The following is a 23598-nucleotide window of genomic DNA, read 5'->3' as shown; positions in this document are numbered from 1 at the left end:
TCATATTTTATGTTCCTTTTTCTTTTTCTCTTTGTACTTCTCTCTTACTCTCCATTCCTAGGCGCCACCTCCACCCTTGCGGGGTCCGGCAGGAGTGTGGGGAAGGGTAGAGCGCACAGGGGCGGCGGGACGGAGCTTGGGTGGGGCTGGGGGGTGGGGGAACGAGACCAGGTTCCACCCAGGACTGCCTGCCTCGGCATCCCTTCGCCATGCCCTCGGCCTCCACCTGCCGCGGAACGGGGGGCGGGCCAAGGGCGGGGCGGGGCGGCGCCCGGGAGGCGGAGGCCGGAGCCCCAGCGGACGCAGAGACGCGACTGCGGCAGTCGTGACAACCGGCGTGGGGCTGCGGAGGAGCGGTGAAAATTGGGAGCCCCCTGAAGACCAGCGAGACTCGAGACCAGAGACCTGCCTTGGAGACCTGGGGTTGGGGGCTTGAGCGAGTTTAGTTGCGCTCGCGGGGAGCGCACGCGGGGTTTGCCCCATGGCGGGGACTCTGGACCGCGATCCTCGGGGTGTCCCTGGGATTTGTTACCTTCTTGGATCCCTACTCGCGGGACTGCTCTCCTCAGGGGCTGCCGCCTTCAATCTGGATGTGATGGGCGCCTTGCGCAAGGAGGGAGATCCAGGGAGCCTCTTCGGCTTCTCTGTGGCTCTGCACCGGCAGTTACAGCCGCGACCCCAGAGCTGGTGAGTCACCGCACCCGCCCAGAGTCCCCGTGCCCGAACCACAGATTCCGTACCCCCACCTCATTTCTCGGTCTTCCAACCCCACGAAGACTCGGCTGTACACAGAGGTCCTGCACTCCAGCCTGGAGCTTTGTCTTTTCTGTCTCGGGTCTGGAAGCACGGGCCACGAGACCCAGGCTCTTGCTTTGGGGATGAGTTGGAGTGCAAGGTTCCTGTCTTAGCAAGCCCTATCACCTCCTGTTGCATTCCCCTCACTTTCCTAACTTTCATCCTTGTTCCGGTCTCAGGGTCTATGGCTCTCCTTTCTCAAAGGGCTGAATTCCCTCAGGGATGGGGCCTGAGTGTTTTGTCTCTTCTTCCGGCAGGAAGATTGGGAAAGGACAAGAGGCTGAAGGTACCATGGGAGGGATGGGGGGTAGTCACCAGAAATAACTTCCTGCCAGTGCATTGCCATAGGATAGAATGAGGGCAGCAGGACCCCGGGAGACCAGGAGAGCCCTGCCACTTCTGTGGCTCAAGACTATGGGACGGTTGGGAGAGGACAGACCTTGGAGGGTCTGGCAACTTGCGCTAGGTGGTTTAGTGACACAGCGTGGTAGAAAACATAGCCCCCAAAAGTTGTAGCAGCAGCAGCAGCAGCAGCAGCAGCAGCAGCAGCAGCAGCAGCAGCAGCAGCAGCAGCAGCAGCAGCAGCAGCAGCAGCAAGAGAGAGATCCAGGAAGGATGCTGGCCAGGCTGTTCCCCTTCCTCCTGCTCAGGAAATTTCCAGCTCCAGGAATCTCAGCAGTGGGGGAAGGCAGGAAGGAGTGAGGGGCAGAGGACAATTCTAGTTATTTTGTAATCAGGTCAGGACCCAGGGGAGAAGGACACACGTGTGTGGGGTCTGTGACTGTCATGCTTCCTATACTATTGGCTCTAGCTACATGTACGATTGTAAGAAGGAAAGAAAGCTTCCCACTCCCTCCTGCCAAGCGGTTTTTCTCTCCTAGGCCAGCGCCTAAGCCACACTAAGTGTCCATTACTGGGATCGATGCTGTCCACGGGGACTGTTGTCTCCCTGCTACTCTTGGCCTGGGGGCAGAGGGTAGTGACAAGAACTCATTTCTCTTTTCCCCGCTTAGGGAGGAGGGGCTAGCTCTGATCTTTCTTCTTCCATTATCCCTGTAATCATGGAGGAGGGTGTGTGGTCTCCCAAACTTTGGGGGAGATAGAAAGCAACTGACTTCATCTCTTCTTCAGCCTTCTGTCCACTTCCTCCCTCATCTGTCTCCATTTCTCCCCCTTCCCCCATCTGCCTGAGTTCCAGGACTGGAGGCCTTTTTAGGACATGCTGAACTCTCTGAGCTATTTCCAGGCAAATTCTAGGTTATTTTTAATAGCTTGGTCTCTTGTCATTTCCCCCTCATCTCTGAAGGTGGCCCCTGATTATGTCTCCCGGACTCAAGCTGGGGGCATTCCCAGAGGGGCCTGGCTGCCTAACCCGGCTTTTGCTCCAGCAGGGGGCGCTCTGCTGCCTGGTGGCACGTGAGAGACCAGGTACTTGACTCCTCCCTAGCTTTTGAGTTCCAGGTGTCCTTCACCAGCACGGAAAACTCTTAGAATAGGGCAAGGCCCACAGCTAATGAACTGAGGTGTTAGTACTATTGCTCCTGTATTGGGATCCACAGAGCTAGAGAATAGTTTTAGTGCTTACAGTGAACCCAGATCCAAAGACTTGGCCAGAGCACCCAGCAGGCTGAGCCAACCTGCAGGCCAGCAACCCTCCCCAGAGGGCCACCCAGACTGAGAGAGTCAGAGAGGGCTGGACTTGGGTGGGAGCTTGGAGTGTGTGGAGAACTGAGAGGTGCAGTGGTCGTGGGCTCTCCTTCACTTTCTCTTAGCCTGGCTCCCAGGGAGTCCCTCTGCCCCCAGCTGCCAACATGTTTTTGCTTTTCTCTCTGCAGTGGCTGCAGCTGTGGCTACTGTTCTGTCCAGAGGTCTGGGGTGGCTGGGGATCATGGGATGACGCCAGAAGGAGTGCGTGGCTGGGGCAAAGGTGGAGGGACCAGAGAGTGGGGACTCTTGTTCCAGGAGGGATGGGCTGGTCTGTTCTCCAACAAGGGTGGGGCTGGGCAAATCCATGCGCTCAGCTTCTTTCCTCCATGTGGTCTCCTCTCCTCCTCCCACCTCCCTCCTCTTGACCTCTGGAGGAGATTGTAAGCATCGAACACTGACTCTCAGCTTCTCCTGGTGCTTAGTAATGCCCTGACCAGCTGAGGCACTAGCTGTCTCTGCAAGTGAAGTGTGGGTTCAGGATCCTATGGGGCAAACACAAAGATGAATAAGACAGCCTGGTCCTCCAAGAGATGGGCATCTCTGTGTTGGAGATGTGGGGGGAGGGTACTGAGGACTTGTGTGAAGGTTGCCTGTGCCACCTGGTTTCTTTTCTACCTGGAGTACCTTTCCCTCCCGTTCCTCCTCTTCCCTTTCTGGAAGGGTCTCAGTGTTCTGGAAATGGCCTGTCACTGGGTGTGATGGAAAAGGCATGAGAATTGGAGTTAGGCAGATGTGCATTTGAATTCCACCATACTACTTAATGTCGCTGAGTGAGTGTCCTCATCTGAAAGACAAGAAAAGAAGGCTTACAGGGGATTGTGAAGATTAAATGAGATAATGAACTAAACTTGCCTAGCCTCTGCAGCTAGGTAGAGAGTGATAAACGTTAGTTTCTCGTGTCCCTGGCATTTAGCCTAGCGCCTGACTCATAGTAGGTGCTGAAGAGATATTGCTTCCTTGTCTCACCAGTGCCTGACATAGGGCTTGGCAGATGATAGGTTCTCAATAAATAGTTGTTAAGAAATGCCGAATGCGTGCCACGCTCTCTTCCCTACCACTCTCCCCACCCTTCTGTCTCTTGACACTGGCCCTGACATGGGGTGACAGCTGCTAAGAGAGGAGGAGGAGTTGTGGGAAGGGAGAATGGCTCTGTGCCCTGCCCTCTTCCCGGACTGTCAGAAATGGCACAGTGCCTCACGGATGCCTGTCTGCAGTATTGCCCCACACAGCTTTGGGCCTACCCCCCAGGAAGGGAGATGGAGGAAAACTGTGGGAGAGAGGCTTTGAGGTTTGCCCTGCTGCCACTTTTGAGTCTCTCCTTCTTAGAAGAGAGGGTCCTTGTAGCCAGCTGGTGTGCCAATCACCTCATCTCTCTCCCTCCTTCACTCCTGGCCTGGGGGTTCAGCCCCAGGGGACCCAGGCAGCCTCCATTCCCAGCACAGTCCTCTCCCGGGGAAGAAACCTTGGCTGTGATTATGGAAAATTGTCATGCCAAGAAAGTTATAGCTGGGAAAGCGGCTGAAGGGGAGAATACTGGGAGGGGGTGGGAGTGGGGTGGGGTGGGAAGAATGGGAAAATCGTAGCTGTGGAGAGAAGGAAGGATAGGAAAGGGGGTTAAAGAAGTGGGGGGAAAATGGGGGAGGGAAAGATTGGAAACAGAATGAGAAATTTGCCCCCACCTTCCTGCCAGCTGGAGTGACTGACAGAATCCTGGGCTGGCAGGGTAGCTGGGGGTGGGGTCTTTGATGGGTCCTAATGAGGGGTAGTGGAAGCAGGCCCACATCTAGCCTCTTGCTTGGCCTCCGAAGCTGGTCCCTAGGCTACCTTATGGTGCCAGTCTGGGCCCCTGTTACTTTTGCTCCCAGTGTTCTTGGCATTTCTGGGAGGGTTTCATCTGGACCAGGGAGGAGGGCAGAACTTGGGGATGGGGCCAGGAAGTGGGTAGGAAAGGCTGGATCAGGAACAGGTGCTGGGAACAGGCGGTTCTTTCAAACTAGCAATGCTGGCCAGGCTTCTGGGGTTGCTCTGTGTGTGTGTGTGTGTGTGCATGTGTGTGTTTATGCATGTGTGTATGTATGTCTACTGTGCATATGGTCCCTCACCCAGAGAGTATGTACATATGTAACGTGATGATTGCATGGCCAATAGTATTTACCTGCCCTTGCCAGGACTTAGGAAACTGACTTTTGGCCCTTCTTAGTTCTTCAACACTCTGCTTGGTACTGAGGGGTTGGGCCTGGGCAGCCTAGGGAGGGCGAGCACTCTGGCCACTAACTCCTGTACCTATCCCATTGTGCAGGCTGCTGGTGGGCGCTCCCCAAGCCCTGGCTCTGCCTGGGCAGCAGGCCAACCGCACGGGAGGGCTCTTCGCTTGCCCCCTGAGCCTGGAGGAGACCGACTGCTTCAGAGTGGACATCGACCGGGGAGGTGCGGGCTCTGTGGTGGTGGAGTGGGGGGAACACATGAGGGGGGGAAGAGAAGACTTGGCCTTCTCTTCCCTCCCCTAATTCCCAGCGTCCTGCCTCTAGCTGATGTGCAGAAGGAGAGCAAGGAGAACCAGTGGTTGGGAGTTAGTGTTCGGAGCCAGGGGCCCGGGGGCAAGATTGTTGTAAGTACCACTTCTTGTGACTATATGCCAGGGTGGTGTGTGTGTGTGTGTGTGTGTGTGTGTGTGTGTGTGTGGTGTGTGCATATTCACAGGTGTGCTTATAGAACACAGGTTGGACATATGGTATGATGGTCTATTTCCCAGGACTTCAGGGAGATATAAAAAAGTGTAAGATATGGCCCCTGTCCTTATAAATTGAAACCATCTAACCATTCATCCATCTATCCATTTGTCAGACTCTTACTGAGAACCTTTTAAGCATCAGGCATTTGCTAGTTACTGAGAGAGAATATGTAAAGACAGAGTCCATGCCTCAAATAGCCTACTGCATATTATGGAGATTTTCATTCTCTCCTTTTCTGTATCTGTGTGTATCATCTGTATGACCACTAACATGCACAAACACACCATTAATAATACAAGTCACTATGTGGCAGACCAATGGTTAATGTTAAGTGAGTGGTGTAGTCCCAAGTCCATCAAAGTCTGAAGAAGGAATGGAGAGGAAGGACTCCTGCCTGTGGGGTGATTTGAGCCAGGCTTTCAAGAATAAGCGATACATAGAGAGTGGAGAGGGGAAGTTCTTTGCAGACAGGGTGATGTCACTTACAAAGGGCCCGACACAAGACCAAGCTTGGCATGTTGGACACAGTCACCTACTATGTGATTAAGGAGGCACAAGGCCTATGTGGTGGCTTAGTTGTGCCTGTGGATGCTCTGGAAGAGTGTGGAAGAAGGAGTTCATCCAGTCAGGGCAAGGAAGTGTGTGCTGATGGGATAGTGGGTTATGAATATACCTGCCTAACACTGGGCTGGTTGTGGTGCTCGAGTGATGCCAGCATATGTGTGTGTGTGTGTGTGTGTGTGTGTGTGTGTGTTTGTACATGAACCAGTGTCTGCCACATGTCTACATGTGGGTAGCGTGGCTCAAGCAGGTCCCTGACCCAATGGAATGGCCAGTCCCTCATCCCTTCCTCCCACAGACCTGTGCACACCGATATGAGGCGAGGCAGCGAGTGGATCAGATGCTGGAGACGAGGGATGTGATTGGTCGCTGCTTTGTGCTAAGCCAGGACCTGGCCATCCGTGATGAGTTGGATGGTGGGGAGTGGAAGTTCTGTGAGGGACGCCCTCAGGGCCACGAACAATTTGGGTTCTGCCAGCAGGGCGCGGCTGCTGCCTTCTCCCCCGACAGCCACTACCTCCTCTTTGGGGCCCCGGGAACCTATAACTGGAAGGGTGAGTCACGCCTCAGGGAGGGGAGAAGGGAACCAAACTGTCCTCTTACCTCAGAGCTGGGATTTCAGGCAGCACGTGGCCAAGCATGCCCACATGTTCACTGCCATGTAGCCCTGGGGCACTGCAGCACCTTCCACCCTGGTCATGCCAGCACACACACGAATGGAGGTATCTCCTCTCCTTCGCATGGCTGAATGTTCTTCAACATGCTGGCATGAGCCTCCCCGCCCCACATGGCTGCTCTTCCCTACCAATACACCAGTCTACACCTCATCACTCCCATTCCCATCTCCGCACGCTGCAACTGGCTGAGCTGACACTCGGTGAGTGTGTGCCAAGTCTGTGGGCTGGGCACGGGGTGGACATAGGGCGAGGAGGGGCTTCCCTGGGTGCCTGTCTAATTAGCATCCGGCCTGAGGGATGCTTCTCAATCCTTGCCCTGGGCACTAACAGGTCTGTCCTTGCAGGCACTGCCAGGGTGGAGCTCTGTGCGCAGGGCTCAGCGGACCTGGCCCACCTGGACGACGGGCCCTACGAGGCGGGGGGTGAGAAGGAGCAGGACCCCCGTCTCATCCCGGTCCCTGCCAACAGCTACTTTGGTAGGGACCCCTCCAGGCCCAGAGCCACTCTAACCCTCTGCTCCTCTCTCTTGTCCTCCCTCTCCGTGCTCCCACCCTTCTGTCTCTGTCTCTCACCCTGTGTCTCTCTGTCTTTCTGTCTCTGAATCTTATCCCTCTTGGCCTCTTTGTCTCTCTCATAATCTTTTTCCACCTCTACCTCTTCTTCTTGTCTTTGTGTCTGGCTCTGTCTCCGTACTCTGTGGCCCCCTCCTCTGGATGTCCCTTCCCTGGTGTCTCCTCCTTCCCCCTCACCCCACCTCCCGCAGGGTTGCTCTTTGTGACCAACATTGATAGCTCAGACCCTGACCAGCTGGTGTATAAAAGTTTGGACCCCGCTGACCGGCTTCCAGGACCAGCCGGAGACTTGGCCCTGAATAGCTACTTAGGTTTGTAAGCGTCCACCCACATCCTCCTGAGCCCTGAGGGCTTGGCCTGGCTGCCCCTCCTCTCCTGCCCCACCCCACCAACACACACCCAGGGAAACACATTTTGGACCCAAATTTTAGAGACAAGCTAGGCCCAGTGATAAGGCCCAAGAAGAAAGGGGAGAGCCTACGGGTTGTGAACGGGGGTTTCCGTGGAGGAAGAACCAGGTGGGTGGAGACCATGCTGCGAAGGAAGGGCACTGGACCTCTAGGGGGCCTTTCTCTCAGGGATGGATGGTGGGCACATGCTGGAGAAAGTTCTAGCCATGTTGGTAAGTCCCTCTCATTTTCTTACCTACATCCCACTTCAGAGAAGGAGGAAATGAGGCCTGGGAGATCTTTGGGTGATTCAAGCTCTTCCCTACTCCTTTTATCAGCTTTGTCTCCCCCTTCCACATGAAGTCTTCCTCTCCCTGGCAGGATGGGAGTGGGGGCAAAGAAGGTGGATGGATGGGATTGGGGCCACCTCGGTGTGCAGAGGGGACAGCAGTTCCCTGGGAATCCCAGGATGGGGCCCTGCCCCAGATCCTGCTAGTGGGCTCACTCCTGCCTGGTGTCTGGCCTTCTCAGCCATTGCCCTTCTCTTTCCTTCCCAGTCCCTGAGACTGACTTCATTGCACTTCTTGTGCCGCACTCCAGTCTTTGGGTGTGGGGGCACTGCCAGGCGTCTGGAGGGGGAGGAGGAGAAATCCAGCTGTGGTGGTGATAACTTGGAGGGTGCCTCCACCTTTTGGCTCTGGACCTGTGAGGAGGGGGTTGTGGGGGCTGTGACACACCCTGGCTCCTGAGTCTTGTGGGGAGTGCTCACGGGTAGTCACCCCCACCCAGGTTTCTCCATTGACTCTGGGAAGAGTCTGGTACGTGCAGAGGAACTGAGCTTTGTGGCAGGGGCCCCCCGTGCCAACCACAAGGGCGCTGTGGTCATTCTGCGCAAAGATAGTGCCAGTCGTCTGGTGCCTGAAGTTATGCTGTCCGGGGAGCGCCTAACCTCTGGCTTTGGCTATTCACTGGCTGTGGCTGATTTTAACAATGATGGGTGAGTGGGTAGAGGGGAGTGGAGCTGGGAGGAGCTGGGTCCAGGAGGTCTGAGCGTCCTCTGGCATCTCCTCCTGACTCCCCTGCCTGGGGAGGATGCCATACTGACTGTCTTTCTTTCTCCATAGCTGGGCAGACCTGGTAGTGGGTGCCCCCTACTTCTTTGAGCGCCAAGAAGAGCTGGGGGGTGCTGTGTATGTGTACATGAACCAGGGGGGTCACTGGGCTGGGGTCTCCCCTCTCCGGCTCTGTGGCTCCCCCGACTCCATGTTTGGGATCAGCCTGGCTGTCCTGGGGGACCTCAACCAAGATGGCTTCCCAGGTGTGATTGGGAACTAGAAAGGCTCAGGGGAGGGAGAGGGCAGGGGCAGGGACGGGGAAGTACCTCAGAGGTCAAGGGGAGATCTTTTGAGGGCTCAGGGAGAGAAGCAACCTGGGCTTACACCTGAACTTTACCATTTACTAGCTTTGTGACCTTGGGCAGGTTACCTAACATTTCTGGGCTAGTAATATCTGCAGAGAGTAGCCTGAGGATTGAAACTGATATAGGTAAGGTGTCTGGGACTTAGTAGACTCTCAATAAAATAGAAAGCATACAACATGGAACTGAGTGATAGAGGGAAAGCTGGGGCCTGGACCTTGTCTCCCCTGCCCCTCCAGTCTGACTGCCTTTTCCTCTCTCCTGCAGATATCGCTGTGGGTGCTCCCTTTGATGCAGATGGAAAAGTCTTTATCTACCACGGGAGCAGTCTGGGGGTTGTCGTCAAACCTTCCCAGGTGAGGGGGTTTGTTGGGATGATGGAGTAGGTGTGAGTAGAACAAGGGGCATAGCCGCAGAAGGTAGGGGAGGAGGCAGAGATCTGGGAGGGGTGGGTGGGGGAGCTGACAGTCAGGTCCCACAGGTGCTGGAGGGCGAGGCCGTGGGCATAAAGAGCTTTGGCTACTCTCTGTCTGGCGGCCTGGACGTGGATGGGAACCATTATCCTGACCTGCTGGTGGGCTCCCTGGCTGACACTGCCGTGCTCTTCAGGTGAGCCCTGCCTCTTCTCTGCTTTCTCCTTCCCTGAGGCATAAGCCCGACTCGAGCCAAATCTGATGCTGAAGAGTCTGCCCACCTCCCCAGTTTCCCAACCTTGTGCCCTCATGTTTCTTGTGCCCTCAACTCCCCATCTCCTAGGGCCAGACCCGTCCTCCATGTCTCTTATGAGGTCTTCATTGCTCCACAAGCCATCGACCTAGAACAGCCCAACTGTGCTGGTGGCCACTTGGTCTGGTGAGGCGAGATTTAAGGGGAGGGAGGCTGGGTGGGCACCTCCACCCCTCCTGCTGCCTTCTCCATTCCTCTCCCTCTGCCTAGTTTGGGGCTGGGGGCTGGGGCAGGATTGGGCAGGGTATGGGTGTGGCCTTGGCCCATTAGCCTTGCCTGGCTCAGGAGCTAACCTTTGCCCCCACAGTGTGGACCTAAGGGTCTGTTTCACCTACATTGCAGTCCCCAGCAGCTACAGTCCCATTGTGGGTGAGTGAGGTCCCCCTCCCACCTCCCACCACATTGGGTTTGGAGGGGTTCACTCCGAGGTGGAGAGAAGGGCCTCTGGGAACTGGGTCAGATTAGAGAAATTCCCCAGCTCACTGGCTCCTCTCTTCTCCCCAAATGCCACAGCCTTGGATTACGTGTTAGATGGGGACACAGACCGCAGGCTTCGGGGCCAGGTCCCCCGTGTGACCTTCCTGAACCGTGGCCCAGATGACCCCAAGCACCAGGCCTCGGGCACCGTGTGGCTGAAGCACCAGCATGACCGAGTCTGCGGAGATACCATGTTCCAGTTGCAGGTGGACACTGACCGCTTGGCCTCTGAGGGTCATTGTCATTGCACGATCTCTTTTCCTTGATTCCTTTTATCTTCTTTCCTAACGCACTCATACATCATTCTAAGATCTTGATTTTTAGGAAGCCTCCCCCATGGGCTGACTTTCTCACCTGGTGCCTTCTTGTATCTCCTGCTAAGTTCTGTACTCCCTGGAGATGGAGATGACAGGGTCCATTGTCACATGGATCCTGCCATGTGACAGGATACCCGCCACTACCCCCTAACCCCCAGTTGCTTTTCCTTCTCCTTGCTCAGTTCTCCACCTCTTTTCTTCATCTCCCTAAGCTTCTTTCCAAGTTTCAGAATCTGTCCTAAGTCTGGCTCGAGCTTTGGGTAGGGCTGGGGCCTGGGGATTATTCTTGTATCCACTCATGTTCATTTTTCCCCTTTCAAGGAGAATGTCAAAGACAAGCTTCGGGCCATTGTGGTGACCCTGTCCTATAGTCTCCAGACCCCTCGGCTCCGGAGACAGGCTCCTGGCCAAGGGCTGCCCCCAGTGGCTCCCATCCTCAATGCCTACCAGCCTAGCACCCAGCGGGCAGAGGTGAGCATGTGTTCTGGTTTAGCCCAGAAAAAGGAGCTGGCAGGGGCAAGGATCATGGCCCCTCACCAGTGACACTCATTTATAGCTTTCAAAGTTCTTTCACATGTTGCTCCAGTAGTCCCTGATATCTTGGGGTGCGGCAACAAATAGACCCCAAAATGGAAAATGGCCCAAAGAGTCACCTGTTCCTAGTCAGAGGGGACTGTGTTTCTCAATTCCATGGAGTCATTCAGGGGCCTAGGCGGATGGGGCTCTGCATTTTCAAATGAGGCCTCTAAGGTCCTTAGGTCATCTCCATCCTGGTCAGCAGGAAAGGGGTAACATGAACCTCCTTTTATAGTTCTCATGGCTGGTCTGGCACTCTTCACTTTCTAAATCTGGAACTAGGTTACACGCAGGGAAGGCTGGGGAAATGTGGTCTTGCTGTGGATTAGCTAGAATTGTAATACTCCCATCATTTTACTGATGAGGACACAGCTCAGAGTGGTTAAGGGACCAGCTCAATATCACACAGCTAATAGGCTGCAGATCTGAGAGTTGAACCCAGGTTTTGTAATCCTGTGATACTCTATCCCACCATATGCCTTGGCAACACATTCACCTCCTGTCTCATCCCCTAGGATTGACCCTTTTCTCAAATATCTCCCCAGATCCACTTCCTGAAGCAAGGCTGTGGTGAAGATAAGATCTGCCAGAGCAATCTGCAGCTGGTGCATGCCCGTTTCTGTGCCCGGGTCAGCGACACAGAGTTCCAGCCTCTGCCCATGTGAGGGGGAGCGAGGGAGAAGGTGGGGTGGGCAGGCAAGAGTTCAAGGAATGTAAAGAAGCCCCCTCAGGAAGGCCAGGCAGAGGGAGGGGCTGAGCCTGCAGGGGTGGGGGTGGGGGCGGAAGGCTGGGGAGGACCTGCTGATAACTCAGAAGACTATAGGATGAGGGTCAGTGACAGGGCCACAGGGCTCTGTCACAATACATGTAATAATACCCAGTTCACATACATCTCACTGTTTAGTTTTCGCAACCCCATGTGGCAGGAATTATTATTAGTGTCACTTCATAAATGGAGAATGGAGTCTTAGAGAGGTTAAGCTACTTGCCCAAGGTGAGCTAGAGGTGGTGCTGGGACCAGAATGAAGGTCCCTTGACTCCTAGTCTAGGTCTCTTGAGAGCATGGGAAGACCTGAAGCTTGGGCTGGTGGGAGCAGAGCCCCCGGGAGTTCAGGCCTGCTGCATGCACTGGGGGACGAGGCAAGAATGGGAGAGGCAGGGGGTGTTCAGATCTCAGAATGAGTGGGATCTGACCTTCCAGGGATGCAGATGGGACAACAGCCCTGTTTGCACTGAGTGGGCAGCCAGTCATTGGCTTGGAGCTGGAGGTCACCAACCTGCCTTCGGACCCAGCCCAGCCCCAGGCCGATGGGGACGATGCCCACGAAGCCCAGCTCCTGGTCAGCCTCCCTGCCTCTCTGCACTACTCAGGAGTCCGGGCCCTGGACCCTACGGTGAGGATCCGGGTAGAGTTGGTGGGGTCCTGGGGGGCTCTAGTAATCCAAACTGACCTCTCCTTCTCTCCCCACTCCAGGAGAAGCCGCTGTGCCTGTCCAATGAGAATGCCTCCCGTGTTGAGTGTGAGCTGGGGAACCCCATGAAGAGAGGTGCCCAGGTTGGCACCCTGTCCTTATCCCTACCTGAGCCCTTCTCAAGCCCCTGGCCTCCCCGGACTCTCATCCTAGTCCATCCTTGGTCTAGATTACCTTCTACCTCATACTCAGCACCTCAGGGATCACCATTGAGACCACGGAACTAGAGGTGGAGCTGCTGTTGGCCACGTAAGCCTGGCGGGGCGAGGGTGGGGTGAGGTTGGGGGCAGTGGAATTGATGTCCACCTGGAAGGGGCTCCCCCGACCACTTGAGGTGGTGCCTGTGCCTGCTGCCCATGCCTGCACCTGACCACATGCCAGGATCAGCGAGCAGGAGCTGCAGCCGGTCTCTGCCCGGGCCCATGTCTTCATTGAGCTGCCGCTGTCCATCGCAGGGTAAGCCCTGCCCCATGGGCACCTGCATTGCCAATCCCACACCCTGGCCGCGGCGCTGCCCCCTGGCCCTCCATGAGGTCCCAGAACTCCTCAGTCCCTGTTTTGACCCCTCCTCTCCAGGGTGGCCATTCCCCAGCAGCTCTTCTTCTCTGGTGTGGTGCAGGGCGAGAGCGCCATGCAGTCTGAGAAGGATGTTGGCAGCAAGGTCAAGTATGAGGTCACGGTAAGTGTCCTGGTATGTGGTCCCTTGTGGTCCCCCTCCCTTCTTGGCATAAAGGAGAAGCTAAGATATGTCCCAAGAGTTGGGGCTGTTACTGTATGGCAGCATGTTGGCCCAGCAAGTTCGAGGCCTCCCATTGCACCTGGACCTCAGCTATTGGCAGGTGTTTGTGCAGGGGCCTTGACCGTTTCCTGCTTATCCCTGACTGGACATTTCACCTGCTGGTCTGGGGAGGCCATGAGGGCCCAGGGAAGCTTCTCTGTGGGGGGGCCTCAGCTGGGGGATGGGGACGTGGGGAGAGGGCTGTTGTCTCTTTCCAGAACTCTGGCCTGGCTTTGCTGGGTCCTCCCCATACCTGCCAGTGACATCTCCAGGTTTTTCTGGGTTTGGGGTGGGCAAAGAATCATGCCTGGGGTGGGGGGTGTCTAGGATCCTGAGTCTTTGTTGAAACTGTGCTTCCTGAGGCCCTCTCCTCAGCCCTTGTCCCCTCCGTCTCTGTGGATTTAAGGTCCCCTCAGAAACCGAGCTCCCTCCCTTCACACTCCTTGTGCCCACAGGTCTCCAATCAGGGCCAGTCGCTCAACACCCTGGGCTCTGCCTTCCTCAACATCATGTGGCCTCATGAGATTGCCAACGGGAAGTGGCTACTGTACCCCATGAGGGTGGAGCTGGAGGGCGGGCAGGGGCCCGGGAAGAAGGGGCTTTGTTCCCCCAGACCCAACATCCTCCACCTGGTGAGGCTTAGGCAGGGTGGGTGGGGGCCGCTAAAGCAGGGTGGAGGGGTTAGATTCTGGGAAGGGTGTCATGGGGCTGGGCCTGTGTAGGTGGGTAGGGGGCTAGGAGGTAGGCAGTGCGGGGGAGATGCCATTTCAGGCACACTCATGGGGCCCCCCTCACAACATCCAGAATGTGGACCACAAGGGCAGGAGGCGGCGGGAACCGGAGCAGCCGGAGCAGCAGGAACCTCATGAGCAGCCGGAGCCCAGCACATCCTGGTGGCCAGTGTCCTCTGCTGAGAAGAAGAAAAACATCACCTTGGTGAGGGGAAGGCACACATGGTGCAACCAGAATGGGGGGTGTGTGGTGGTGTGACAGAGGATGCTGGGGGCATAGAGCTTCAGGGCGGTGAGTGGCCAGGGATGCTGTGATGGTCAATACCTGAGGCAAGTTGACCAGACAGTTCACATCACACCTGTGAAGCCGCTGCTGACACCACAGGTCGTCCCACGCCTGCCAAGCGCTTACTCCAGAGCAGGGCATTTGACCTACAGCCAGTGAGTTAGCATGCATTCTATTCTCCATACATTTTGTAGGGCCGGGATGGCTTTAGCCACCTGTGGGATTTGTTTGTTGTTCTTTTGGATTCTTTTAGGACAAAAAAGCCAATTTGTGTAAGGAAACCGGCTTGAGTTTTACAATGTCAGAAAACACTTTAAGTTTTTAAAAGTTCTAATCACTAAAATTATAGTATATTAGGTGTGACGCATTAAGTATATCCCTTTTGAACAGTTTTACCTCCTTTTTTTCTGCTTGTTTTACATAGTTTGTTCTTGAAGTGGATTTATGGAGCAAATTGGCACATGCTCTGTGCTCGTCTTTTGAGAATAGTACTGGCAGTAAGAGTGTGGAGGAACTCAGATTAGGGGGGATATTTGGCTGGTTGCCAGGAAGTGAAACCCAGATGTGGATATCCCTGGGCACTAGAGGCACGAAGTTGAAGAGACTGCTGGGGAATGTAAGCAGCTGGGCCGGCTCTGGTGTTGTCTGCCTGGGAGGGAACTCCACTGTCACATCCTGTCTCTCTTGGGGGCCCTCAGCATCCCTGCTCCCCTGAGAGCAGGCAAGAGGCAAATGAAGGCTCCTGGGAGTAGTGTGAACTTGTGTGATCACTGTTTCCCTATTGTATGAGTAGTCCTGCCTTCTCCACGTGACTGATTTCCTCGGAAAGGCATCCCTTTTAATTAATTAATTAACTAATTAATTAATTAATCTTATCAGTTTCAGGTGTACAAAACAAAGTAATAGTTAGACATTTATACTCCTCACAAAGTGATAACTCCCCTCCCCAAATCTACTACCCCTCTGACATCACACACAGTCGTTACATTTCCACAGTCTCTATTCCTTATGCTGTGTTCCACTTCCTGGAACACAGCATATAATATATATATATATATATATATATATATATATATATATATATATATATATATAATCAAGTTATCGTTGACACTCATTATTATTTAGCTTCAGCTTCAGGTGTACACTGCAGTGGTCTGGCACCTACACTGTCTGTGAAGTGGTCTCCCTCATAAGACCAGTGTCCATCGTATACCCTACAAAATCTTTACAACATTACTGGTTATATTGCCCAAACTGTCGTTTGTATCTCCATGTGGTATTGGTCTTTCTCCATCTGACTTGTTTCACTTAACATAATGTTCTCTAGCTCCATCCATATCGCTGCAAGTGGTAAGATTTCATTCTTCTTTATGGCCGAGTAATACTCCGTTGCATAAATGTACCACAGTTTCTTAATCCAGTCATCTACTGATGGGCATTTTGGTTGTTTCCTTCTTGGCTATTGTGAATAGTGCTGTAATAAACATAGGGGTGCATAAATTTTTTTGAATTAGTGTTTTGGATTTCTCCGGATAAATAGAAAGGCATCCTTTTTTACTAAGAACTTTGAAATTGATTCTTTGATTTAAAATTAAGGCAGAAGGCCTTTTAGACAAATTGACCAAGGGTTCTTGATTTGCTCAAAAGTGACAAAATATAAGATGACCACAGAATTCATTCTCAAAGCCATTCTTCTTATATTAAGTGTGATGACTATAACAGTTTTTAGGCAAATGGACCATTAGATGGAAATGGGCCAAATGGGTGTAGGTCAGGCCTGGGAGTAGCAGGGCCTGTGTCCCCTGTCTCCCCAGCAGCTCCTGGGTGGCCTCATCCTCCTTTGGTGAGTTTGGGCTTAGTGTAGGAATGATGCTTTGCCAAATATGCCTTGGGTTCAAATATCTGCTTTACTACTTACTAGATTTGCTGGCTGTGTGACCTGAGGCAGGCCACCCGGTCTCTTTGAATGTTAATTTCCTAGTTTGAAAGATGGGGATGATAATAATATGCAACTTGCAGGATAGTTGTGAAGCTTAAATGAGATAAGTACCTGGCAAGGTAGGTAGTAGGTGCTCAATAAATGGAACCAATGTTAGGCAACATCAGCATCAATTGGGGAAGCTACTCTGTCTGCTGCTATCAAGTAAGAGACCTTCTCTCTGCTCTCCATGCATTTCAAAGCCAAATAGCCCAGGTCTGGGGTAGGCCACTATTTTGGAAAACAGGGTTAGTTCAGGAAGACTTCCTGGAGGAGGGGAGTTTGAGACCAGGTAAGGAAAATGGGAGAAATACAAATGAGGAGCAAGGGGATAAGGGGGTCCAAGATGTGAGGGCTTATGGAGGGATGGATGAAACCTCTGGGCAGACTGAGCAGATGGCACGTGGCTGCTATACCTCATGCAGGTGGATCTGGAGGCTGGGCAGGGGCCTGGCAGAAGGGGCTTTGTTTCCCCAGGTCTAACATCCTGTACCTGGTGAGGCTTAAGCAGGGTGACTGTGTCTGTGTGACCATGTTTGTGAAGGTGCTGGGCCCTGGGCAGGCTCAGTAATTCAGAGTCCTGCCTATCCTGGTCCCCAGGACTGTGCCCGGGGCACAGCCAACTGTGTGGTGTTCAGCTGCCCACTCTACAGCTTTGACCGGGCGGCTGTGCTGCACGTCTGGGGTCGTCTTTGGAACAGCACCTTCCTGGAGGTGAGAGCACTGCTGGGGTTCTGGGCTGGGTGTCCTCCTCCCTGGTAGCCCCTCTGGGGCTCACTTCTCCTCCTTGTTCAAATGCAGCACACAATTAACCCAAGACGGGCAGAAACACCCTCTGTGTTGGGCACCATTCCATTTATAATTTTAGGAGCTGGGGGGAAGGAAGAGACATGGGGCATTTAGGAGGGTCTCCTTTCCTACTTCCTTAGGAGTACTCAGCTGTGAAGTCCCTGGAAGTGATTGTCCGAGCCAACATCACCGTGAAGTCCTCTATCAAAAACCTGGTGCTCAGAGATGCCTCCACAGTGGTGAGCTGCAGGGCTGGGAGGTGGTGCTGGGAGAGCGCTTCTCTCCTGCTGCCCTACCCTCGCTCCATTAACCCCTCACTCCCTAGATCCCAGTGATGGTGTACTTGGACCCGGTGGCTGTGGTGGCAGAGGGAGTCCCCTGGTGGGTCATCCTCCTGGCTGTTCTGGCTGGACTTTTGGTACTGGCACTGCTGGTGCTGCTCATGTGGAAGGTGAGACTTGGGGAAGGTGGGGCTGGTGGGGGCTGGGCTTCCTGGTCTGGCAGGTGGCCTTTCTTGCTGTGGTTTTCCTTCACCCACTCTCTCATTTACTCAGTAAATCTGCATTGAACACCTACCCACCTGTACCAGGGATTCTATCAGGACCGGGTTATTTCAGAGATAAGTCAGATGCAGATCTATATATCTATATATCTATATAAATTTATTTTAAAATTATAGTTGACATGCAATATTATATTAGTTCAGGTGATTAGACATTTATACAGGTATAATTTATGAGGTGATCAACCTGATAAGTCTACTACCCATCTGACACCACACATACTTTTTACAATGTTATTGACTATATTCCCTATGCTGTTGTTTATATCCCCATGGCTTTATTCATAACTGGCAATTTGTATTTCTTCATCTTTTTTCACTTTTCCACCTATGCCCCCAACTCCCCTCCCGTCTGGTGACCACCAGTTTGTTCTCTGGATCTGTGAGTTTGTTTCTGTTTTGTTTGTTAATTTATTTTGGTTTTTAGATTCCACATGTAAGTTAAAATCAGATGCAGATCTTGTCCTCAGGGATTTGATAATCTAGTGGGGAAGGGGAGCCTTGTAGTCAAGGGCAGGCAGAAGGCACTAAGTGAAGAAAGTGCAGTGGGATTTCAGAGGAGGGAAAGCTTCAGAGCTGGAGGCCCTTGAGCTGGGCCTTAGAAGAAAGTCTGGTAGTAGGAACTGGATGTGGGAGATGAGGAGGTTGGCATCTGGGCCTTCCAGGAGGACCATGGGAGGCTGAGTCATGGTGGCAGGGAAGTGTGATCTGATTTAACTGAAGCATGGCGGGTAAGTTTGTAAAGGAAACTGTGGGCACAAAGGCCAACAGCCTAGAAAACTAACTCCAGGAAACTGCCTCCAGGACTGAACTCGGAGCTTCCACATACCAGGCTCTTTGTGGAACCATTCTTGTACATATAGAGTGTAGACAGGATCACATTCGCATCTGGGGCTCCACATAAAAGCACATGCATGCACATGTCAGTACAGGGAATCACATCCATCAGCAGAGATCATACCCTGAATGTGTGCCACATCTGGGCCATGTGTAACCATGCATGTCCTTTGGGCTCTATGGAGAACACCCTTCCACCCCATTCCACCCCCGACCCATCACAGACTAAATATATCCTTTGACAAATGTGAGTCATCAGAGGACCAGGCCTCTGGAGTCGTATCCAAACTATTGGGAAGTTGGTCATTCTTGGGGGAGATCGATGCCTTTGTGAAACTGGCTCCAGGATCGCTGCTTCCTGTGCTCACGGAAGCGGGACAGAGCAGAGATAAGGTCCCATCCTTCCTCAGTCTTCCCATCTTCCCCTCAATTGCGCCCTGCCTCCTTTGACATCCCAGTGTGGCTTCTTCCGTCGGAGCAGCCAGAACTCATCTTTTCCCACCAACTATCACCGGGCCCATCTGGCCGTGCAACCCTCGGCCGTGGAAGCTGGGGGTCCAGGGACCGTGGGGTAATTGTGTGTGTGCATGTGTGTACGTGCGTGTGTTCAAAATATTGTGTGTGTGTGTGGGTATGTATGTGTGTGAGTGTTATTAGAGTGCCGAGCCTTCAGGGGACCGGGAATATTCAGGGTGAAGAAATGAGAATGCATGAGGGTGGGGCGAGTCCTAGGAACTGGGGTGGGAGGTAATGATAAGGGTGAGGTTATAAGGGTATACACAGCCTGGGGCATGCACAAGGGTCGGGTGGGCTCCTGGAGTGTGAGCATGTGGACTGCAGGGAGATGCCATGCATGTCTTTTCTTGGGCATGAGTGTGCAGAGACAAATGTGCAAGGAGATGCCGTTCAGTCTGAGCATATAGGAGTCTCGGGCAGTCCTAAGTATAAGGGGCACATTTCCACCTTGTAAGGGCCAGCATGTTCATGATTTAGGCAGGGGCTAGGCTACCACATTCATGGATAGAAAGCTCTGCCCTAAGGGGACTGCTGCCCAGTGTTTGAGTACACAGGGTGTATGTGTATGAGTCTTGAGAAGAGTATGCAGAGCTCTAGGAAGCCATGTTTTCCCTCAGATCTCATTTGTGTTCTGGGAGATGCTATTGGGTCTCTTAAAAAGCTTGGGCGGGTGGAAGCCTTTGGGCTCAGCGGTCCTAATGTTCAACCTTCAACCCCCTCTTTCAGGGGCCGAGGCAGATGTCCTTGGTCATGTACCTTGGTCTCCTTCCTGGTTTTCCTCTTGCTGTGAATAAGACCCTGGGGACCCAGCACTGATGGTGGCACTTGTGGGGGCTTCTTACTGCACAAGATTCTGTCCAGCCCATCTCCTTTCTGCTGCAGTTGTTTCTTTCTGTCCCAGGAGTGGTGGAAGCCAGGAGCTGGGCTGTGCTGGGCTGTGCTGCTCCAGGCATCTCAGCTCGGCAGGCTCCTCATGTCTGGCCTGGTGTTCTTACAGATGGGATTCTTCAAGCGGGCACGGTACCCCGAGGCCACCGTGCCCCAGTACCATGCCGTGAAGATCCCACGGGAAGACCGACAGCAGTTCAAGGAGGAGAAGACAGGCACCATCTTGAGGAGCAATTGGGGCAGTCCCCGGCGGGAGGGCCCTGATGCACACCCCATCCTGGCTGCCGACGGGCACCCTGAGCTGGGATCTGATGGGCACTCTGGGCCAGGCACCACCTAGCTGCTTCTTTCCCAGCCTGGCCCATGGGGCCCCTCCCCCGCTTCCCCAGAGATGGCTCCTCAGGATGAAGAGGGTTGCTGGTGTCCCATCAGGATTGGGCAGGATCTATTTCCTCGGGGGCATAAACCTCTCCCCCCAGAAGGAGCACCCCCAAACTTCCCCTTAGAGTGCTGAGATGAGAGGGGTGAATCAGGGATGGGATCATGAGGTGGACTGAGAAAGGCAGCAGTGTCCTGACGCAAAGGTGGGGAGAAGGGGCCATAATCCCTCCTTCTCCCATTCACCCAGTATAACAGGACCCCAAGGACCTGTCTCCCCAAAAGTGCCTTAGCCTAAAGGTTGGGGAGGAGGTTGTATCGCTGACTCAGGGGCTCTTCCCTCCCTAGTTTCCCCTCTCCTCTGACCTTAGTTTGCTGCATCAATCTAGTGGATTTTGTCTATTTATTAAAATAATATTTGAGGACAAACCTCTGGCCTCTTTGCTGAGTCCTGCTTCCTCGTGCCTGAGGTCTCCAGGAAACGCCTGATTCTCTCTGTATCCCCACTTCTCAGGACACAAGTGGTAGTGGGAGGGAAAACTGGGAGGTCTGGCAGCAATGCATGTATCTGACTTTTGTGTGCCCTCCGAAAGGGGGGAGGGACAGTACCATAGGAACAAGGGAAAGAGATGGGGAGCTGTCCCAGGGGTCGGTGGGCAAAAATTGGGAGACCCAGTCCAGGAACTGGCAGTAAGGATATGACAAGGCATAAATGCTTCCTCCCTGTGGTCAGGAAAGGAATAGAGCTTTTTCACTGTGGAAGGAAATATTGAGGTTAGAGGTTACCCCGGCAGAGGTGGGGAAAGGAAGTGGTGGGGGAATGGCTTCTCTCGGCCTAGACCCCTATCAGTAGAAGACAGACTTGGCTGGTAGGAGGGACTGTTCTGACTGGAGGCAGAACTTGGGGAGGGTTATTTCACGGCCTTTCCCATGATGTGGCGTCCAGTAGGTAACCACTTGAAGGTAGGGGGTTGTCGCTCCATTTGCAGTTCAGAGAACTGGGCATTCTCAAGGTCTTTCCAGGTCTCTCTGGTGAGGCAGCAGCCATCTCCAATGTGTTTCCACGTGGGCTCTAGAACCTGCTGCCACAGGAAGGCCCAGCTTCCACGTGGCTCAGCCACGTGCTCCCAGAAAAAGAATACGCCTCCCTGCCAGAGGAGAGAGTTAGTGTCACTTGTCTGCTCGTTTCACAACCTTCCTCCCATCTCCCCACCACTCCCCTCGCAGTGAAGCGGGAGCTGCTGGTCTGAGTGTTTATGGACCAAACTGTGCTGCTTTTGACTTTTTCTGATCCCCTGGCTCCTCCTACCTTCCCACTCAAAGTGTGAAGAGTCTCCCCTGACTGAGTGGGGACGACTGGTGAGAGATCGTTGAAGGGTGACCAGAAGGACAGCATAGCCAAGGGCAGACAGACAAGAAGTTGGAGAAACAGGAGCAGAGTTCCCATTGTAGATAGAGACATACACCCTGAACTCTGTCCCAAGATGCATATGTCTATCTGCTTCCTGGAAATCTCGGCCAACATCCCAGAGAAACCCGTGTCCCTGACTCCTGACTAAAGCCGGGTTCCTCTCTCTTCACTGTAATCTCCGCAGGTGACCTCATGTACCCACAGAGCACGCCAGCTACAAACTGGTGACTTCCAGATCTGGACTTCCAATGGCCTCTGTGGCTTCTCTGCCTGGCTGCTCAGTGGCACCTCAGCCCTAACAAGCCCCAAACAGGTTTCCTCCATCTCAGCCAGTGGCACTTTCCTCTGTCCTCTCTCACTCCCTCCACCAGTTGCTCATGCCAGAATCCTGGAAACCATCTTAAACTCCTTTCTCTCTACCTCCAGTTCAAAATCTTACGGATTCTGCTTCCCTTAATATCTCTATCTGGAACTCGCCTCTATTTTTTCCACTCTCTGCATACTTTGCTTAATCCCTCAGATTTCAATTTAAACCTCACTTGTTTGGGTGTCCTCCTTCCCCTCCCCCTTACTAGGTAGGTCTCCTGTGTGTTTCCATAGCACCCTATTTTGTCCCATTGAGGCCGTGGTCATAGTTCTTATTCACCAGCAGATGGGGTGGGTGGGTGTCTAATGTGCTAGGACACCAGCTTCTCCATCCTGAGTGCCCTGACACGGAGGTGGCCGATGTTGCATTTGCCTCCCCCACACCCACACCCTTCCCATTCTGCTCACCGGCCTCAGCACTCTCTGCACCTCCTGTAGGACCCTCCTGGGGCTCTGAACAGAGCACAGCACCAGGGTGCCAACCACCACGTCCATAGAGCCATCAGCTAGTTGTTTCATGTCCTCTCCCGGAGCCACCACAAACCGTTCATATTGGAGATGCCTGTTCTCAGCCATGCTCTTGGTCAGGAACTTCTCAAAGTGGGGGTTTGGGTCCAGGCAGGTGATCCTGCAGCCAGGTGGGTAGAACTGGAAGTTGGCACCAGTGCCACAGCCCAGATCCAGCAGCTCCACCATCCTGGAGTCTCCCATAAGCCCCTCTATCTGGCCAAAGAGCTCCCGTTTCTTGCTTTCCATCTTGCGGTTGCTCTTTGCAGTCAGCATTGCCATCAGATAGGGGAAGTAATTTTTGCACAGGGGCTGCCAGCAGCCCAGTAGAGCCATCAGGTGCAGGGGCAGGGTCAGAAGCAGCACCAGCAGCTGTAGGAGTTGGGCCAGGGTGTCCATGGCAGACCAGCTCTGAGTGGTGCTTCTGTTGGGGCTCCGGCCTTTTCTCTCTGTCCAGCCGCTGCAGACACGGTCTTTCTTCCTCTGTGATAGGACTTTGTTCCCTGTCTCCTACTTGGCTATTTCCTCTTTGCCAGGGTGGAGTGGGGGTAGGGAATCCCTGCAGAGAGCACAGCTCCCGCAGCTCCACAGGCTCTTTCACATGGAATGAAGGAACAGGTGAAAGAACAGGTGGTGCTGCTATGTTCTGAGTTCTAGAGTACGCTGCCTTGTTAAAGAGGGTAGCTTTTGTTATCATCTCAGAGAGGAGCAGGAAGGGGGAAGAAAGGAGGATCTATATCAGATTCCAGGGTCATGGGCCAAATGCTGAGGCAGAGCTGACTCATGGGCACATCCTGGCCCCATTCTGTTTCTGTCCTTAGATTCTGCACATTGGAAATTCTGATTGGATTCCCTGGCACATCCCCAGGGCTTTACCCCACATGGAAGCCAAACAGAGTATCTGGGATAAGGCTGATTGGTCACAAGGATTGGTCAGAAGCTGGCCAAAAGAAGGGCATTTTCTCAACGGACTGGCATTTATTATCAAACCCAATTCTTGAAGGCCCCAGAAATAGAAGTACAGAATGGAGAAAAAGGCAGAGTGGAGGAATAAAGAGATCTGTGTCCAAGAGTTAGTTCTGCCATTACTTTGCTTTGCTTCTTTGGGTGTCTTTTTATTGTCCGGATTCCAATTTCTTATCTGTAAAAT

The 23598-nt window shown here is 53.5% G+C and overlaps 2 protein-coding genes across 6 annotated transcripts; one reads left to right on the top strand and one right to left on the bottom strand.

Annotated features, from left to right (window-relative positions):
- Nucleotides 1-298: 298 nt before the first annotated feature.
- On the top strand, nt 299-20590 carry ITGA7 (integrin subunit alpha 7). Of its 5 annotated transcripts, XM_081060145.1 has the most exons (26): nt 415-687; nt 4802-4929; nt 5031-5110; nt 6094-6349; nt 6817-6948; nt 7236-7355; nt 8223-8430; nt 8558-8751; nt 9118-9206; nt 9332-9459; nt 9607-9702; nt 9884-9945; nt 10090-10259; nt 10692-10841; nt 11492-11607; nt 12148-12340; nt 12421-12501; nt 12588-12667; nt 12800-12874; nt 12995-13097; nt 13652-13828; nt 14001-14132; nt 16795-16908; nt 17124-17222; nt 17309-17434; nt 19896-20590. In XM_081060145.1, the coding sequence occupies exons 1-26, from the start codon at nt 482-484 to the stop codon at nt 20124-20126; spliced, it is 3546 nt and encodes a 1181-aa protein (XP_080916271.1). In that variant the 5' UTR covers nt 415-481; the 3' UTR covers nt 20127-20590. The 5 variants fall into 5 exon arrangements, with proteins under 5 accessions (XP_080916268.1, XP_080916267.1, XP_080916269.1 ...); XM_081060142.1 differs by lacking the exon at nt 6817-6948 and having other exon boundaries at nt 299-687; XM_081060141.1 differs by lacking the exon at nt 7236-7355 and having other exon boundaries at nt 299-687.
- TMT1B (thiol methyltransferase 1B) lies at nt 17631-22912 on the bottom strand. The gene is made up of 2 exons (XM_081060175.1): nt 22350-22912; nt 17631-21312 (listed from the first exon to the last, which is right to left on the bottom strand). The coding sequence occupies exons 1-2, from the start codon at nt 22845-22847 to the stop codon at nt 21076-21078; spliced, it is 735 nt and encodes a 244-aa protein (XP_080916301.1). The 5' UTR covers nt 22848-22912; the 3' UTR covers nt 17631-21075.
- Between the last annotated feature and the right edge of the window lie 686 nt (nt 22913-23598).

Source organism: Rhinolophus hipposideros, assembly GCF_964194185.1.
Source record: "Rhinolophus hipposideros genome assembly, chromosome: 9".
In the NCBI taxonomy this organism is placed as follows: domain Eukaryota; kingdom Metazoa; phylum Chordata; class Mammalia; order Chiroptera; family Rhinolophidae; genus Rhinolophus; species Rhinolophus hipposideros.
The sequence above is the reverse complement of the archived record's forward strand: the minus strand, read 5'-3'. Positions and strand labels throughout refer to the sequence as shown.

Excerpts from the sequence above, each read along its gene's own strand:
- TMT1B (XM_081060175.1), bottom strand. The coding sequence starts at position 22,847 with ATGGACACCCTGGCCCAACTCCTACAGCTGCTGGTGCTGCTTCTGACC. Across the intron at positions 21,313-22,349 it reads TGCAGAGAGTGCTGAGGCCG|GGAGGCGTATTCTTTTTCTG; the intron begins GTGAGCAGAATG and ends CTCCTCTGGCAG.
- ITGA7 (XM_081060145.1), top strand. The coding sequence starts at position 482 with ATGGCGGGGACTCTGGACCGCGATCCTCGGGGTGTCCCTGGGATTTGT. Across the intron at positions 688-4,801 it reads CAGCCGCGACCCCAGAGCTG|GCTGCTGGTGGGCGCTCCCC; the intron begins GTGAGTCACCGC and ends CCCATTGTGCAG. Across the intron at positions 12,875-12,994 it reads CTGCCGCTGTCCATCGCAGG|GGTGGCCATTCCCCAGCAGC; the intron begins GTAAGCCCTGCC and ends CCTCCTCTCCAG.